Source organism: Phyllobates terribilis, unplaced genomic scaffold, assembly GCF_046119375.1.
Source record: "Phyllobates terribilis strain yellow unplaced genomic scaffold, ASM4611937v1 Scaffold_1__5_contigs__length_1240528914, whole genome shotgun sequence".
NCBI classification, from domain to species: Eukaryota; Metazoa; Chordata; class Amphibia; order Anura; family Dendrobatidae; genus Phyllobates; species Phyllobates terribilis.
In genome coordinates, this window is record NW_027362761.1 from 776,706,333 (window position 1) to 776,727,164 (window position 20,832).

Here is a 20,832-nt window from a genome sequence, read left to right on the forward strand (position 1 = left end):
TGTCGCAGATTTTTTTGGTACCATTTTGAGGCACATAGCAATTTTTGATCGCTTTCTTTTCAGATTTTTCAAACAGAATGAACAAAAACCAGCAATTCAGTTCTTGTATTTTTGCGCTGTTCACCGTATGGTAAAAGTGATAAGACCGATTTGTTCGTCGGGTCGGTAGGATTACAGCGATACCAGATTTATATATTTTTTTTTATGCTTTGCTATTTTTACACACTAAAAACAATATTTTACAAAAATTAATTTGTTTTTTGCATCGCCATATTCTGAAAGCTATAACTTTTTTATTTTTTTGCTGAATGAGCCATATAAGGGCTTATTTTTTGCGGGACGGTTTGACGTTTTCATTTGTGCAATTTTCTTTTTACATACGACTTTTTGATCGCTTTTTATTCCCTTTTTTCTGAGTCAGTATGATAAAAAAGCGACATTTTTGGAGTGTTTTTCATTATACTTTTTACGGCGTTCGCCATACAGAATAAATAACGTGCCAGTTTTACAGAGCGGGTCATTCTGGACACGGCGATACCAATTATGTGTACTTTTTTTTTCTTCATTTTTGTTTTAATCCAAACGCTGCATTTTGTGTGGCGAAACGGCTTTTAGTGATATCTGTGCGCTTTTTTTGTGTGTTTTTTTTTAAACTTTTTTACATATTTTATTTTTACTTTTTTTACTTTTTCACTTACCGTATTTTTCGGGCTATACGACGCACCGAACCAGAAGACGCACCTAGGTTTTAGAGGAGGAAAATAGAAAAAAAAATGTAAGCAAAAAATGTGGTCATGATGCACTGTTATGGGGGAGGGGGCCTGCTGCTGACACTGGTATTGGGGTAATGTCCCCCAATTATTGTTAATATCCTCCATCCTGGTATGTATGGCCCCTCCTTCCTGGTATACATGGCCCTCATCCCAATCCTGGTATACATGGCCCTCATCCCCATCCTGGTATACATGGCCCTCATCCCCATCATGGTATGCGTGGCCCTCATCCCCATCCTGGTATGCATGGGCACACCTTGATCCCCCATCCTGGTATGCATGGGCACATCTTGATCCCCCATCCTGGCATGCATGGCACCCCTTGATTCTGGTATGCATGGCACCCCTTGATTCCCCCATCCTGGTATGCATGGCACCCCTTGATCCCCCATCCTGGTATGTATGGCACCCCTTGATCCCCCATCCTGGTATGTATGGCACCCCTTGATCCCCCATCCTGGTATGTATGGCACCCCTTGATCCCCCATCCTGGTATGTATGGCACCCCTTGATTCCCCCATCCAGGTATGCATGGCACCCCTTGATCCCCCATCCTGGCATGCATGGCACCCTTTGATCCCCCATCCTGGTATGCATGGCACCCTTTGATCCCCCGTCCTGGTATGCATGGCACCCCTTGATCCCCCATCTTTGTATGCATGGCACCCCTTGATTCTGGTATGCATGGCACCCCTTGATTCCCCCATCCTGGTATGTATGGCACCCCTTGATCCCCCATCCTGGTATGTATGGCACCCCTTGATTCCCCCATCCTGGTATGCATGGCACACCTTGATCCCCCATCCTGGCATGCATGGCACCCCTTGATCCCCCTCCTGGTATGCATGGCACCCCTTGATTCTGGTATGCATGGCACCCCTTGATTCCCCCATCCTGGTATGTATGGCACCCCTTGATCCCCCATCCTGGTATGTATGGCACCCCTTGATCCCCCATCCTGGCATGCATGGCACCCTTTGATCCCCCATCCTGGTATACATGGCACCCCTTGATCCCCCATCTTTGTATGCATGGCACCCCTTGATTCTGGTATGCATGGCACCCCTTGATTCCCCCATCCTGGTGTGCATGGCACCCTTTGATCCCCCATCCTGGTATGTATGGCACCCCTTGATCCCCCATCCTGGTATGTATGGCACCCCTTGATCCCCCATCCTGGTATGTATGGCACCCCTTGATCCCCCATCCTGGCATGCATGGCACCCCTTGATCCCCCATCCTGGTATGCATGGCAACCCTTGATCCCCCATCTTTGTATGCATGGCACCCCTTGATTCTGGTATGTATGGCACCCCTTGATTCCCCCATCCTGGTGTGCATGGCACCCCTTGATCCCCCATCCTGGTATGTATGGCACCCCTTGATCCCCCATCCTGGTATATATGGCACCCATTGATTCCCCCATCCTGGCATGCATGGCACCCCTTGATCCCCCATCCTGGTATGCATGGCACCCCTTGATCCCCCATCCTGGTATGCATGGCACCCTTTGATCCCCTGTCCTGGTATGCATGGCACCCCTTGATCCCCCATCTTTGTATGCATGGCACCCCTTGATTCTGGTATGCATGGTACCCCTTGATTCCCCCATCCTGGTGTGCATGGCACCCCTTGATTCCCCCATCCTGGTGTGCATGGCACACCTTGATCCCCCATCCTGGTATGCATGGCACCCCTTGATCCCCCATCCTGGTATGCATGGCACCCCTTGATTCCTTCATCCTGGTATGCATGGCACACCTTGATCCTGGTATGCTTGGCACCCCTCCATCCTGGTATGCATGGCACCCCTTGATCCCCCATCCTGGTATGAATGGTACCCCTTGATTCCCCCATCCTGGTATGCATGGCACCCCTTGATTCCCCCATCCTGGTATGCATGGCACCCCTTGATCCCCCATCCTGGTATGCATGGCACCCCTTGATTCCCCCATCCTGGTATGCATGGCACCCCTTGATCCCCCATCCTGGTATGTATGGCACCCCTTGATTACCCCATCCTGGTATGCATGGCACCCCTTGATTACCCCATCCTGGTATGCATGGCACCCCTCCATCCTGGTATGCATGGCACCCCTTGAGCCCCCATCACTCTGCCCACAAAAAAAATGAACAATCATATTCACCTCCTCTCTCCTCCAGAGCTGCGTCCCACTCTGCTGCTGACACACTCACTGTGTTAGCCGTCCCTGCCATGCGCCCTCACACAGTGAAGTGCTGTGCCGGAATAATCACTGCTCCCCACGCCGGGACTGTGTGCGTGGGGAGCAGTGACCATTCAGTCTCTTCAATAGCGCGCACACTGTAGCCGTAGCGCGGCTCCTGCTGCGCCCGGCAGTCAGTGTGCCCTCTATTAAAGACCATGAATATTGACTAAAACCCATGGGCGTGGGGAGCAGGGAATATTCATTTTCTTTAGTAGCAGGCACAGCGTATGCCTTCTGTGCCCCACTCATCCCCCGCAGCCGCTCCCCCCCCAGCCCCACCCACCACCCACAGCCACAGAACATATGTTCGGACTATAAGACGCGCCCCCCACTTTCCTCCAAAACTTTGGAGGAAAAAAGTGCGTCTTATAGTCTGAAAAATACGGTAGTCCCACTGTGGGACATGTATAATTTTTATTTTGAACTCTGGTCTCATAGTGCATGAGACTGTCAGTGTCTCACTGACTGTGCCTGTGAGACCCAGCTTGTAGCTGGATCTCACAGGCCACTGTACCCTAGGGTCATCGCATGACCTTAAGTTACCAGGGTAACCATCAGCACCTGTGCTTCTCATCGCGGGGGTCAGATAGTTACAAAGAGGGTCTTGTAACACCCTTGTAACCAATTAAATACAGCTGTCACAGCGGTATTTAAGGGGTTAATCGTCCACGATCGGCTTCACAACAGTCCGGGGCTGATGCCGCAGGGTTTCAGCTGTCATCTGACACCCACGAGAATTTCAGCCGTGGGGCGGTGCTATACTCTTATTCTTCAACGCCGTTAAAAAGCAGCGCTGAGGAATAAGGCCCCTTAACGACTGCCATTAAAAGGCGTATCGGTCGTTAAGGGGTTAAGCTAGAGGCACCACTAACTAAACAACACCATTAAGACCAAGGAGATCTCCAAACAAGTCATGGACAAAATTGTTGAGAAGTGCAAGTCAGGGTTGGGTTATATAAAAAAAAAAATCTCAATCTCTGATGATTCCCCGGAGCACCATCAAATCCATTATCATCAATTGGAAACAATATGGTACTACAACAAACCTGCCAAAACACCAAAACTTTTAGCCTGGGCAAGGAGTGCATTAATCAGAGAGGCAGCACAGAGATTAAAGGTATCTCTGAAGGAGCTTCAGAGTTCTCAAGCAGAGACTGGAGTAACTGTCCATACGACCACAATAAGCCGTACATTCCATAGAGATGGCTTTTATAAAAAAGTGGGCTGAAAAAAAGCCTCTACTTACACACAAAAATTGTAAGGCTCGTTTTGAGTTTGCCAAAAAACATGTGGGAGACTCCTCAAATGTATGGAGGAAGGTTAAATGGTCAGATGAGACCAAAATTGAACTTTTTGGCCTCCAAGGTAAATGCTATGTCTGGCTCCAAACTAACACAGTTCATCACCCCAAGAACACCATGCCCACAGTGAAACGTGGTGGTGGAAGCATCAGGCTGTGGGAATGTTTTTCGATAGCAGGGACAGGGAAAATGGTCTGAGTTTAGGGGAAGATGGATGGTGTAAAATACAGGGATATTCTTGAGTAAAATCCTGTTTCAGTCTGTCAGTGATTTGAGACTGGGATGGAGGTTCAGCTTTCAACAAGACAATGAGCCGAAGCATACTGCTAAAGCAAAACTCGATTGGTTTAAGGGGAAACATGTAAATGTTTTGGAGTGACCTAGTCAAAGCCCAGACCATAATCCAAGTGAAAATCTGTGGTCACAGTTGAAGATTGCTGTTCACCAGAGGAAACCATCTACCTTGAAGGTGCTGGAGCAGTTTTGGGCAAAAATCCCAGTGGCGAGATGTGGAAAGCTCATAGAGAGAGTTTTCAATTATTTTGTCCTATCTGTTGTTTGCTTCATATTAACAAGGAAACCAAATGTTCACAGTCTTCCAACAAAATCACCTATTAGTTAGAGTTAGAGGGTTTATACAACTCTGATATGCTTTACTGGCCAAACACTAGCATCTAATTAAAGATTTATTCCCATATTTAGAAGTTATAACCAATTCGTATGATAGGTGATAACTTGCTGATCTTTGAGGTGCAGCCCCGACTGAATAAAGCTGAAGCCGAACATGTGCACCACTGCTTCATTCATTCTCTTCATTCATTCTCTTTGGGGATGCCGGAAATAGCTGTGTGCTGCACTCTGCCATCTCCATCTCGTGGGGCGAATGTCCATTCAGTTGGGGCTCAGTAGGGCAATCGGACTCCTACCAATCAGTAAGTAAGGTGATAATGTCTAAATATGGGAGTAACCCATGCTTACCTGTGGGAAGAACATGTTGAACTCCTCTATATGAAAAGAAAATGGAACAGATGATAGCTGACCTAGCTAATGGTAAATATCCAGAGCCTGATGGTCTCGCTCTGAAGGTGTATTCTAGATATGTAGACCAGTTGGGCCCATCTCTATTGCAAATGCTCACAGATGCCATTAAAAGTTCCCTTCCAGACACACTCTATGATGCCACTATTTTAAGTGCTTTTAAATCCTGAAAAAACCTACTAGATTTCTGACCCCATCATTAAATGTAGACTACAAAATACTATAAAAAATCCTAGGTAACTGGCTTAGTAGAGTTATTTATAACTTAATAACTTTTATAATCAGGTTTTATAACTGGCAATAGCACCGCTGACATACAACGAACGGAAATTATATCACAAATAAAGGTGGCACATAATGAGGAGTGGGCTCTGGCATCACTGGATGCCACCAAGGCCTTTGATTCTATAGAATGGCCATACTTGGTTGAAGTATTCAGAGGCTTGGATTCAGTCCCAATTTTATAAAATGGATAACTTTGCTTTATAAAAAACCAAAAGCCAATATCTTAGTCAATGGCCAGTGTTCTTCATACATGCTTCATGTTAATAAGAGGTACCTGTCAAGGATGTCCATTGTCGCCACTATTATTTGTAGAACCCCTAGCTTTATATGTAAGACAAGGCACTTTATTCCAGTAAGTAATGTTGGGAGATGGAGAAGACAGGATTAGCCTGTATGCTGATGACCTGATTTTATACATGTCTAATCCTAATATAACTCTTCCACGAATTATTCAGACTCTGGAGGAGTTTGGTCTTTTCTCTGGCTTATGCATTAATTGGGTCAAATGAACAGTCGCTACACTCCATAATTTTCCTGTAGTGGATAAGTTTAAGTATTTACACATATATCACCAAACTACTAAACAAATCTCACGTAGAAAACATATAACCATTTGTAGACCATAGATTGAGTAAGTGTAAGGCATCGGGTGCATTGCCATTATCAGTCCACGGTCATATTAACCTTGCTGATTTTATTACCAAAAGGTTTATATTATTACAGCGTGCTTTAGGTCTAGTGCTAAAACCCTTTTTTCCAACTTGCATTCAATATTAATGTGTTTATATTCCAACATTAAATTTATATTCTAACTTTAAACGTTAAACAGAAACGTTAAAAGAGATGGTGAAATTTCTGGAAGAGATATATGGTGAAACAGCTAGTTCGGGCATCTCCGGGCAAAATTCTTCTACCGGTTGCAGCGAGAAGGGGAGGGAGTCTACCAATACACCACAGTGCTACAGGAAGTACAGTACTTTCATGGGTACAAAAGAAAGAGACAGACGGAGTAGGCGGCATGGGATCTGTGGACCGGATATTACGAGAACAATTTATTCTGGGACTCTACAGTACTTCCCTGAGACAGATTCTGTGTGAGCGAGTAACAGTAGATTTTACCTTAAGTTTTTGACAAATATTAGCAGAAGCGGTTGCCCGAAGCAAAGAAGAAAGCTGTGCTTCAGGAGTGGTGCGGACCTAGGCCGTCGCAACCGTTGGAGGCGAAGGCTCTGTTCAGGGTAGTGCAAGACCTGCAGAGTTCCCTGAATATCATGCAAAAAAATTTTACTCAAATGGAAAAGAGGATGGGGGCTGGCTCCGCCACTGAGACAACCTACCCGGCCCTACCAGATCCTTATCGGACCTTCCCTCGGGCTCCTGAACCTGGGCCTCCTTACGCTGGTCCATTGAACCCTTACGGTCCCCTGCCTACAACGTCTGTGGGTGGGCCGTTTTACCAAGTTCCTCAATATCATCCATCAGTGGCCCTCCGATCTGAGCCACTCTACCCGAGACCCCGCCGTCCTTCTTGGTGATCAGTCTGCTGGATTTCAAGGGCGCCAGCACAGTGCTGGCGATGTGGAAGTGAAAGACACTTCGCTAGAGAGTGTCGGAGAAATTTGCAGAGATACCCAGTGCCGCCGTTAAACTTCCGGCCCCTGCAGTACTGGGGCGTACTGTAGAGGAGGTAGAAGGACAAGCCACCCAGCACAACTCTGAACTTCTGACTGTGGGCTGTCCCATCCTTTGAGCTGAGTTCGAAGGAATCCCAGTGGACAGTTTGGTGGATACCAGGTTACAGGTAATGACTAGGCCTGAGTCGTACTTCAACCGTTACTTTCAAGAGATGGCCAAGCCTGAGTGGGAGACATTGACTCGGGTAACAGCGGCTAATCAGCAACTGATCCCAGTCACGTGGGTCGTGTAGATGAACATACGGCTATGTGGACAAGATGTGGGAAGAAAAGGCATTCTGTTGGTCCCTTAACCATTCAAAGAAGATGTACCGGTGATGATGGGCATGAATAAGAGATACAAAGATAGCCAGGGCAAACATTAAACTTTAAACATTCTAAGTAACTCTAGACTTGAATTGTCTAGTGAGTGTGGTCATTCTACCAAGATGTAAGATGCAGGGAAAATAGTCTTAACAGATTTCAATCTGCATTTTTTGACAGGGCAATTAAGATTTTTTAATCATGGGCTTGGGTCTCTCTCTTCTTTGAGTCCTGAATTTTATCTGAAATGCCACCTTCAGGCACCTTAACCTGTACTCTTGAAAACTCCTAATTCACAAACTGGCGATGTAGGTGTGGCAGACAGCTAAGGAACTGGGTCGATACTGTGGACTTCACCGAGATATCCCTTAGTGGGACAATCCTATGTTTTGACCACCTATTAACACTGGAGTATAATCATTGGTGGATAATCATTTTTAAAAACATTGGAAGATCATAATTTACCTAGGTCACCTTTATAAAGATATTTACAACTGCATCATGCTGTTCATAGTCAGTTTCCCAATATTGATAGTCCAATCTCACATTTCCCACTACTAGGGGTACTCTATTCTGAAGGTCCTAAAGTCTTTATATCTGCACTGTACACTCACCTACTGAATGCAACAAATGCTTCCACACAGTTGGCTGTAGAGGTAAAATGGAAGACACAGATCCCATATCTAAATGCAAAGGCACTAGAATCTCCATTACATGTCTCTCCTGCAGCAAACAACAAGGTGACAAAACTTAACTTTACATCAATGTTATTTATTCTCTCCCTTCCCAACAACTACAGAAGACTGTCTCTTGACAGAGGCCACCATCAATTGTCACCTGGTGTTGACGTTTGGTACATGGTGTGTGGATCAGAGGTTTGCTCCTTGGGCCTTTTAGATGAACATGTATGGCCCCACTATACCCACACCTTCTTATGGGAAACTTTATTCCTCTCACATAAAGGAATCGCATTGAGGTGTATGAGAGATAAACATTGGTCTCTTACCCATTGGAAAAAATTGGTAAATGCAGTCATACCATAGGCCCCGATTCCTTTCATATGCCAGACTTAATGAAGTGCGTGCAAGAATAGGATGTGTCAAATTTATCAAGAGGTGCTCGCCACTTAATGAATTTGGCGCATCTTGTCAGTGGCGTGTGTCTCACCAGAACTATTACTCCAGTCAAGGACTGGAGTAACCTTTCTGTTGTAAGAAATGCCGGCACTACTATTGATGAATTTGACGGGTTTCTCCTGTCCCAACTCCATCCATTTTGGCATATCTGCTTACAATTGGTGTGAAAATTCAAAAGATCGCTAATGTTTTGCTCAACTGCGCATTCTCGCTAAAACATTTTGATGAATCGCCCTCATAGGGTTTAAATAGAGAGGTTGGTCGCAGAATTCCTCTAAGGTTTGGGGAGCGTGGTGTGCCTCACCTCTGGCTGCTCATCCTCCTGGTGTCCCCCAGTCTTGACTGAACTCAAGACAGGGTGTTGGGATGTGGGAAGCTGCAACTGTGTGTCTGATGTGTTTAATCATACATGTCCTCCATCTGGTGACATATTTATTAATTTGTATCACTGATGTTGTGTATATTTGCTGAAAGAAATTATTAATATTCTGTTGGTTTTAAAAACCCAAACATACTCCTTGTGTAAGTTTACTGTGTTTTATTGTTTTGTATCCTTAAGCTGTGAGCTCTATAACACGAGTTTTAAAACAAATAAAGACGAGAATAACCCTTTATCATCATTATATTTATAGTTGATTGCTTATTCTCAGAATAAGCCATTAATATTAGATTTTAGTGGTCCAACTCAGCCCCAGTCTCCGCCAATTATGTATTTACCGGGACCCTGAGTCTTTGGAAAAAGTTTGCATCCCCATTGTTTACTAGGCACAGTTCTATAGTTTTAGTAGCGCCTCTGTCTATTATTACATGAAACTATGCTTTACTTGATTGAACAATTTACAGATAATGTCCTTATGTTCAAAGTGAAAATGTATGAAATGTGAGATTTAACCATTTCCATGATATATAAATGAATAATTATGCACTGAACACCAGTGTCTTTGTTGTGCGCAGTGTCAGCAGGCGTTTCAGCAGCAATTTCTCCAGCAACAATATTTGATGCACTCCCTATACCAGCAGCAACATATCCCACCTCAGTATCCATACATGGTAAGTCGGCGTAATATCAGTGATTTAGTAAATGTTTCTCAAATCAGATTTTGTCGCTTATTTTTCAGAGCCCCTGTGCAAATTAAAAGCACCAGCCTCATTGGCTGTTATGGGTTCCTTTCTTCATTTCTGATCATTTAAAGGGGATCCTGTCACCATGAAAATACAGTCCAATCTGCAGGCACCATGTTATAGACCCAATGGTACCGAGAAGAATAATATATAATTTAATGAGAAAAGATCCAGTATAACCTGTGTTTTAACTATTTAAACCTCTGCTCCTTCTGGGATTTTTGGTCCTATCAGTGACTGACAGCTATCTCTGTATGCACACCTATACAAGAAAGCTGTCAGTCACTGATAGGACCGCTCACTGGACCAAACATCCCAGAAAAAGCAGAGTATTAAATGATGAAAACACAAGTTATACTGGATCTTTTACCATAAAACTATATATCAATTTACTCAGCTCGCCCTGCTCTATAATGTTGTGCCTGCAGATTGGACGGCATTTTCATGGAAATAGGTTCCCTTTAATTACTTTCTCCTCAATGCTTTAAAACTTCCCAGCCGTTGACTTGTGTGTACTTGAGGAATAACACTATTTATGACCATGATATAACTTGTTTTTGTTTTTTTTTCACCTATTTAGGCTCTAGTTACTAAAAGCAGCAGCAGTTTCTTTTTGTGTCTTTCAGCTAGTGTCCTCCCTATCTCTTTCCATGGATGTTTATAAGCAGCAGTTGTAATGACACCCACAGTTAAGACAGATTTGAGCAGTTTTAGGGAGTGAATAATCAGTGCATTGGGAAAGGTGACATATTTGAAAAAAAAAAAGCCTTTTCCCTTAATTATAAGATATATTACGAAGTTTCTTATCTTCACATGTACTGTTGATATATAAACATAAGTCTAGGTCTCTTTAAAACATATCATCCTCTAAGGCGCTATTTTTCAACTTGACAATGCCAGGCCACATGTTGCTCGTGCTATTGTTAGCAGCCTAAAAGTGCTGCCTAGGCCTGCAGTGCCTCTAAACTTGTTTCCCATCAAGCACATCTGAAACGTCATTGGTCGGCAATTGCAAAGGGAGCTGCCAGCAGCGGATCTTGATTAGCCCAAGTGCATTCAGTGTGGCAGAACGTTCCACAGACAACCATTAATAACCTCATTGATAACATACAAGGCATGTAAGTGCCATTATATCTGTACATTGAGCTTATCCTTGATACTGAATAAATCAGGATGTTTTGAAAATTGTTTCCATGTGTTCATCATTTCATTTGCTTATCATTAACATGTCTATCCATCCTGTGAATTCCATAACTCCATGACTTTTCTTTCTTGGTGATGCAATTTTAATGTTGAGGAATGTATGTACGATTTAAAGTGGACTTGTCTCCAGATAAAAAATGGCCAGTTTTTGAACATATTTTATTCCCTCTGCTCGCCTGAGTGCTCATTTTATGGTCTTTATCAAAGTAACGTGGCTCACAGGGTAGTTATACAAAAGTATAGAATCCTGTGAGCTATGCCTCTTGTAGACACCAGAAAAATTAGCACTAAATAAAAAGGCCCAAATCTCTGGAACCATATGATGGATTTAAAAAAAAAAACAAAAAACAGAATACTCCGGGAACAGCAGAAATAAAATAAGTGCAAAAACTGCTCACTATTGACCTGGTGACAGTGACAAGTCCTCTTTAAAGGGGTTTTCCACTGCTCGGACAACCCCTTCTGAATCCTTATGTTTCCCCCCCAGTAAAATAATAACACCTATACTCTCCTCAGTTGCCTGTGCCATTCCAGGTGTCTCGGCACTGACTCTCCCTAGGTTCGATCCTTGCGGCCAGTCAGCGGTGGTTTCACTCTCCTCTCCTATGGATGTAACTGACGTCTGGAGGAAGTGAGAGCAGCCGTAACTCTTACTTCCCCCAGATGTCTTGATTTGTCCGAAGGAGAGGAGAATGAAGCCGATGTGATTGTTTTGTCAAGTGAGCCCCGGGAGTGCCTGTGCTGACACCGCTCAAATAGTGTCGGCACTGGAGCGGAGTATAAGTGTTATTATTTTACTGGAGGGAAGCATAGGGATTGAGAATGGATTGTCCGAGAAGTGGACAACCCCTTTAAAAAGATAACTTCTAGCTTATATATGTCTCTTTGTAACTAGGTTCACCAGTATCAACAGGTTCAGTTACAACAACAGCAAGCCCTGCTCCATCATCAGTCTTACCTTCCTCAGTATCTGACCTCTCCTCAGGAGTTCACTCCAGCCTTAGTATCATATCCCGCTCCCCAGCAACAGCATGTGGGAGCCATGAGAAACTTGTGTAATACCAACATGTAAGTATCTGTTAAATGCTACTACAAATGAGTGACCAGTCATATGACACAGAACATGTATTCTCTTTACGCTATTGTTAAGGAATTTATCATTGGTTCAGGTCCATGGTGCAGATAATACATCCAACTGCATTTGTCACTAGTTACTAATTTGGGTTCAAGTTAAATTCAAGCTATTTTGCACATTGCTCATAATAAAGTAGTTCCCATGCACACAAATATTATTTATTAGACATCACGCTTAGAGAGGACCTGTCAATAGATCAAAAGTTGCCAGCTTTGATCTTCCTTTCCACTTATGTCCAGAGTTTTTTTTCTTATTTTAAAATCCGTCAAACGTTTCCGGAAATATGGTCCTTAATATTTAGTGTTAATTTTTATGGTCTTTAGGGCAGGTGCTGATGGCTGTATTATACTTCCAAGTGTGATCCGACAAAACATTGGTTTGCACCCGGACGAATGTTAGTCTGGGGCTGTGCACTCTCTTCAAAGTCTGTCGAAGGAAAAAAATCTCTGCATGTCCAAGTTTGATTCGATATTCGGATTGCACTCGGCCATGCAAGTCAACGTGTCCGTGGAAATCATCAGACTGCACTTGGATGACATCTAAGTGCTGTCTTATTTCTGCGCATTAACACAATGAAGAAGATGGAAACATGCTGTTCTCCATCTTCTCCTCACGGTGTGCTCTGATTCTTTCACCCAAGAGAACTGGCTCAAACTATACTGACAATCTGATTAAACTCTGATCCAGAGTGTCATTTGCATAATTGACCCGATTCACTCAGATGAGAGAATCTACGGCTGTCTGCACAAGCCCTTACCGAGATGAATAATGCAGAACATCCTAAAGCCATGCCCCCAGAGAATCCTATGAGCCACGCCCCATTGGTAAAGACCATAAAAAATAGCACTAAATAAAAAGGCCCAAATTTCTTGAATCTGTGATGGATTAAAAAAAAAACAACTGCCTATTTATGGAAGCAGCGGGAATAAGATTAGAGCAAAAACTGACCAATTATGACCTGGTGTAGGTCCTCTTTACGAGTCTTTTGATATTTATTAATTTGTTTTTCCCCCTACATTACCATCTTTAAAAGTATGCTTATTTATGCCAAAGAAAAATTTGCTAATTGCATGGATTTGTTTAAAACAATAAACTGAGGCATATTCACCCGCTCGTGGATCCAGCAGCGCATGCACATTAAAATGAATCTGACATTGCGATCAGCTAATCACTGCATATCCAGATTCTCTGGCAGCTGAAAGCCTTGTCTACCAAGTATTATATTACATATTTATGGTATTGCATTGATTGTCGGCCGACTCTCCATTCATTCTCCTAAAGGACTGTACGACAACACCTTTAAACAACGGTACAAACATTAAAAAACGTTACAACCTGACAAGTATTGATACCTTAGTTCATGAACCTGTATTGCAACCTGTGTTGTTCTATGGATTAAATCTGCTGCTATGCAATAGGTAAACTTTAATATAAAAGTCTGCAAGGAATACATGTTAATATGGTTGTCGATTTTAAGCCCACTTCAAAGAAGGTGAAATGAGGAGAAACCACAGCAAAATCTAGATTTTAGGCCACTACATCGCTGTTAATATATCCTGTTCATAGCCTTAAAGAAGCTCTCTCATGTAGATTATCTTATAATAAACCAGTGTATACGTAATGTAGTGTGCATTAATATACTCACCTACCGCCACCTTCTCTGGGATCCAGTGATGTTACCGCTTTGTGCAAGAGCTGGAAGTCTCTCTTACAATGTAAATCTATGGAGCCTTGCTCTGACATAGATTTACATGGAGCCTTGCTCTGACATAGATTTACATGGAGCTTTGCTCTGACATAGATTTACATGGAGCCTTGCTCTGACATAGATTTACATGGAGCCTTGCTCTGACATAGATTTACATGGAGCCTTGCTCTGACATAGATTTACATGGAGCTTTGCTCTGACATAGATTTACATGGAGCCTTGCTCTGACATAGATTTACATGGAGCCTTGCTCTGACATAGATTTACATGGAGCCTTGCTCTGACATAGATTTACATGGAGCCTTGCTCTGACATAGATTTACATGGAGCTTTGCTCTGACATAGATTTACATGGAGCCTTGCTCTGACATAGATTTACATGGAGCCTTGCTCTGACATAGATTTACATGGAGCCTTGCTCTGACATAGATTTACATGGAGCTTTGCTCTGACATAGATTTACATGGAGCCTTGCTCTGACATAGATTTACATGGAGCCTTGCTCTGACATAGATTTACATGGAGCCTTGCTCTGACATAGATTTACATGGAGCTTTGCTCTGACATAGATTTACATGGAGCCTTGCTCTGACATAGATTTACATGGAGCCTTGCTCTGACATAGATTTACATGGAGCCTTGCTCTGACATAGATTTACATGGAGCCTTGCTCTGACATAGATTTACATGGAGCTTTGCTCTGACATAGATTTACATGGAGCTTTGCTCTGACATAGATTTACATGGAGCCTTGCTCTGACATAGATTTACATGGAGCCTTGCTCTGACATAGATTTACATGGAGCCTTGCTCTGACATAGATTTACATGGAGCCTTGCTCTGACATAGATTTACATGGAGCTTTGCTCTGACATAGATTTACATGGAGCCTTGCTCTGACATAGATTTACATGGAGCTTTGCTCTGATATAGATTTACATGGAGCTTTGCTCTGACATAGATTTACATGGAGCCTTGCTCTGACATAGATTTACATGGAGCTTTGCTCTGATATAGATTTACATGGAGCCTTGCTCTGACATAGATTTACATGGAGCTTTGCTCTGACATAGATTTACATGGAGCCTTGCTCTGACATAGATTTACATGGAGCTTTGCTCTGACATAGATTTACATGGAGCTTTGCTCTGATATAGATTTACATGGAGCCTTGCTCTGACATAGATTTACATGGAGCTTTGCTCTGACATAGATTTACATGGAGCTTTGCTCTGATATAGATTTACATGGAGCCTTGCTCTGACATAGATTTACATGGAGCTTTGCTCTGACATAGATTTACATGGAGCTTTGCTCTGACATAGATTTACATGGAGCCTTGCTCTGACATAGATTTACATGGAGCTTTGCTCTGATATAGATTTACATGGAGCCTTGCTTCGATATAGATTTACATGGAGCCTTGCTCTGACATAGATTTACATGGAGCCTTGCTCTGACATAGATTTACCTGGAGCCTTGCTCTGACATAGATTTACATGGAGCTTTGCTCTGATATAGATTTACATGGAGCCTTGCTTCGATATAGATTTACATGGAGCTTTGCTCTGACATAGATTTACATGGAGCTTTGCTCTGATATAGATTTACATGGAGCCTTGCTCTGACATAGATTTACATGGAGCTTTGCTCTGATATAGATTTACATGGAGCTTTGCTCTGACATAGATTTACATGGAGCTTTGCTCTGACATAGATTTACATGGAGCTTTGCTCTGACATAGATTTACATGGAGCTTTGCTCTGATATAGATTTACATGGAGCCTTGCTCTGACATAGATTTACATGGAGCCTTGCTCTGATATAGATTTACATGGAGCCTTGCTCTGACATAGATTTACATGGAGCCTTGCTCTGACATAGATTTACATGGAGCCTTGCTCTGACATAGATTTACACGGAGCCTTGCTTCGATATAGATTTACATGGAGCCTTGCTCTGACATAGATTTACATGGAGCCTTGCTCTGACATAGATTTACACGGAGCCTTGCTTCGATATAGATTTACATGGAGCCTTGCTTCGATATAGATTTACATGGAGCCTTGCTCTGACATAGATTTACATGGAGCCTTTCTCTGACATAGATTTACATGGAGCCTTGCTCTGACATAGATTTACACGGAGCTTTGCTCTGACATAGATTTACATGGAGCCTTGCTCTGACATAGATTTACATGGAGCCTTGCTCTGACATAGATTTACATGGAGCCTTGCTCTGACATAGATTCACATGGAGCTTTGCTCTGACATAGATTTCCACTGTACATGGAGCTTTGCTCTGACATAGATTTACACGGAGCTTTGCTCTGACATAGATTTACATGGAGCCTTGCTCTGACATAGATTTACATGGAGCCTTGCTCTGACATAGATTTACATGGAGCCTTGCTCTGACATAGATTTACATGGAGCCTTGCTCTGACATAGATTTACATGGAGCTTTGCTCTGACATAGATTTCCACTGTACATGGAGCCTTGCTTCGATATAGATTTACATGGAGCTTTGCTCTGACATAGATTTACATGGAGCTTTGCTCTGACATAGATTTACATGGAGCTTTGCACTGACATAGATTTACATGGAGCCTTGCTTCGATATAGATTTACATGGAGCCTTGCTCTGACATAGATTTACATGGAGCCTTGCTCTGACATAGATTTACATGGAGCCTTGCTCTGACATAGATTTACATGGAGCTTTGCTCTGATATAGATTTACATGGAGCCTTGCTCTGACATAGATTTACATGGAGCCTTGCTCTGATATAGATTTACATGGAGCCTTGCTCTGGCATAGATTTACATGGAGCTTTGCTCTGACATAGATTTACATGGAGCCTTGCTCTGACATAGATTTACATGGAGCCTTGCTCTGACATAGATTTACATGGAGCCTTGCTCTGACATAGATTTACATGGAGCCTTGCTCTGACATAGATTTACACGGAGCCTTGCTTCGATATAGATTTACATGGAGCCTTGCTCTGACATAGATTTACATGGAGCCTTGCTCTGACATAGATTTACATGGAGCCTTGCTCTGACATAGATTTACACGGAGCTTTGCTCTGACATAGATTTACATGGAGCCTTGCTCTGACATAGATTTACATGGAGCCTTGCTCTGACATAGATTTACATGGAGCCTTGCTCTGACATAGATTTACATGGAGCTTTGCTCTGACATAGATTTCCACTGTACATGGAGCCTTGCTCTGACATAGATTTACATGGAGCCTTGCTCTGACATAGATTTACATGGAGCCTTGCTCTGACATAGATTCACATGGAGCTTTGCTCTGACATAGATTTCCACTGTACATGGAGCTTTGCTCTGACATAGATTTACACGGAGCTTTGCTCTGACATAGATTTACATGGAGCCTTGCTCTGACATAGATTTACATGGAGCCTTGCTCTGACATAGATTTACATGGAGCCTTGCTCTGACATAGATTTACATGGAGCCTTGCTCTGACATAGATTTACATGGAGCCTTGCTCTGACATAGATTTACATGGAGCCTTGCTCTGACATAGATTTACATGGAGCTTTGCTCTGACATAGATTTACATGGAGCCTTGCTCTGACATAGATTTACATGGAGCCTTGCTCTGACATAGATTTACATGGAGCCTTGCTCTGACATAGATTTACATGGAGCCTTGCTCTGACATAGATTTACATGGAGCTTTGCTCTGACATAGATTTACATGGAGCTTTGCTCTGACATAGATTTACATGGAGCCTTGCTCTGACATAGATTTACATGGAGCCTTGCTCTGACATAGATTTACATGGAGCCTTGCTCTGACATAGATTTACATGGAGCCTTGCTCTGACATAGATTTACATGGAGCTTTGCTCTGACATAGATTTACATGGAGCCTTGCTCTGACATAGATTTACATGGAGCTTTGCTCTGATATAGATTTACATGGAGCTTTGCTCTGACATAGATTTACATGGAGCCTTGCTCTGACATAGATTTACATGGAGCTTTGCTCTGATATAGATTTACATGGAGCCTTGCTCTGACATAGATTTACATGGAGCTTTGCTCTGACATAGATTTACATGGAGCCTTGCTCTGACATAGATTTACATGGAGCTTTGCTCTGACATAGATTTACATGGAGCTTTGCTCTGATATAGATTTACATGGAGCCTTGCTCTGACATAGATTTACATGGAGCTTTGCTCTGACATAGATTTACATGGAGCTTTGCTCTGATATAGATTTACATGGAGCCTTGCTCTGACATAGATTTACATGGAGCTTTGCTCTGACATAGATTTACATGGAGCTTTGCTCTGACATAGATTTACATGGAGCCTTGCTCTGACATAGATTTACATGGAGCTTTGCTCTGATATAGATTTACATGGAGCCTTGCTTCGATATAGATTTACATGGAGCCTTGCTCTGACATAGATTTACATGGAGCCTTGCTCTGACATAGATTTACCTGGAGCCTTGCTCTGACATAGATTTACATGGAGCTTTGCTCTGATATAGATTTACATGGAGCCTTGCTTCGATATAGATTTACATGGAGCTTTGCTCTGACATAGATTTACATGGAGCTTTGCTCTGATATAGATTTACATGGAGCCTTGCTCTGACATAGATTTACATGGAGCTTTGCTCTGATATAGATTTACATGGAGCCTTGCTCTGACATAGATTTACATGGAGCTTTGCTCTGATATAGATTTACATGGAGCTTTGCTCTGACATAGATTTACATGGAGCTTTGCTCTGACATAGATTTACATGGAGCTTTGCTCTGACATAGATTTACATGGAGCTTTGCTCTGATATAGATTTACATGGAGCCTTGCTCTGACATAGATTTACATGGAGCCTTGCTCTGATATAGATTTACATGGAGCCTTGCTCTGACATAGATTTACATGGAGCCTTGCTCTGACATAGATTTACATGGAGCCTTGCTCTGACATAGATTTACACGGAGCCTTGCTTCGATATAGATTTACATGGAGCCTTGCTCTGACATAGATTTACATGGAGCCTTGCTCTGACATAGATTTACACGGAGCCTTGCTTCGATATAGATTTACATGGAGCCTTGCTTCGATATAGATTTACATGGAGCCTTGCTCTGACATAGATTTACATGGAGCCTTTCTCTGACATAGATTTACATGGAGCCTTGCTCTGACATAGATTTACACGGAGCTTTGCTCTGACATAGATTTACATGGAGCCTTGCTCTGACATAGATTTACATGGAGCCTTGCTCTGACATAGATTTACATGGAGCCTTGCTCTGACATAGATTCACATGGAGCTTTGCTCTGACATAGATTTCCACTGTACATGGAGCTTTGCTCTGACATAGATTTACACGGAGCTTTGCTCTGACATAGATTTACATGGAGCCTTGCTCTGACATAGATTTACATGGAGCCTTGCTCTGACATAGATTTACATGGAGCCTTGCTCTGACATAGATTTACATGGAGCCTTGCTCTGACATAGATTTACATGGAGCCTTGCTCTGACATAGATTTACATGGAGCTTTGCTCTGACATAGATTTCCACTGTACATGGAGCCTTGCTTCGATATAGATTTACATGGAGCTTTGCTCTGACATAGATTTACATGGAGCTTTGCTCTGACATAGATTTACATGGAGCTTTGCACTGACATAGATTTACATGGAGCCTTGCTTCGATATAGATTTACATGGAGCCTTGCTCTGACATAGATTTACATGGAGCCTTGCTCTGACATAGATTTACATGGAGCCTTGCTCTGACATAGATTTACATGGAGCTTTGCTCTGATATAGATTTACATGGAGCCTTGCTCTGACATAGATTTACATGGAGCCTTGCTCTGATATAGATTTACATGGAGCCTTGCTCTGGCATAGATTTACATGGAGCTTTGCTCTGACATAGATTTACATGGAGCCTTGCTCTGACATAGATTTACATGGAGCCTTGCTCTGACATAGATTTACATGGAGCCTTGCTCTGACATAGATTTACATGGAGCCTTGCTCTGACATAGATTTACACGGAGCCTTGCTTCGATATAGATTTACATGGAGCCTTGCTCTGACATAGATTTACATGGAGCCTTGCTCTGACATAGATTTACATGGAGCCTTGCTCTGACATAGATTTACACGGAGCTTTGCTCTGACATAGATTTACATGGAGCCTTGCTCTGACATAGATTTACATGGAGCCTTGCTCTGACATAGATTTACATGGAGCCTTGCTCTGACATAGATTTACATGGAGCTTTGCTCTGACATAGATTTCCACTGTACATGGAGCCTTGCTCTGACATAGATTTACATGGAGCCTTGCTCTGACATAGATTTACATGGAGCCTTGCTCTGACATAGATTCACATGGAGCTTTGCTCTGACATAGATTTCCACTGTACATGGAGCTTTGCTCTGACATAGATTTACACGGAGCTTTGCTCTGACATAGATTTACATGGAGCCTTGCTCTGACATAGATTTACATGGAGCCTTGCTCTGACATAGATTTACATGGAGCCTTGCTCTGACATAGATTTACATGGAGCCTTGCTCTGACATAGATTTACATGGAGCTTTGCTCTGACATAGATTTCCACTGTACATGGAGCCTTGCTTCGATATAGATTTACATGAAGCCTTGCTCTGATATAGATTTACATGGAGCCTTGCTCTGACATAGATTTACATGGAGCCTTGCTCTGACATAGATTTACATGGAGCCTTGCTCTGACATAGATTTACATGGAGCTTTGCTCTGACATAGATTTACATGGAGCTTTGCTCTGACATAGATTTACATGGAGTTTTGCACTGACATAGATTTACATGGAGCCTTGCTCTGACATAGAT

General features: G+C 42.8%; 1 protein-coding gene across 2 annotated transcripts in view; it reads left to right on the forward strand.

Moving 5' to 3' along the window:
- Window positions 1-20,832, forward strand: part of BMP2K (BMP2 inducible kinase) — a 309,977-nt gene that overhangs the window by 188,171 nt on the left and 100,974 nt on the right. For both annotated transcript variants that reach the window (XM_073636997.1, XM_073636998.1), the window contains 2 exons: window positions 9,713-9,808; window positions 11,979-12,151. In XM_073636997.1, coding sequence (XP_073493098.1) covers window positions 9,713-9,808; window positions 11,979-12,151 — 269 coding nt within the window. The remainder of the gene's footprint in view (window positions 1-9,712; window positions 9,809-11,978; window positions 12,152-20,832) is intronic.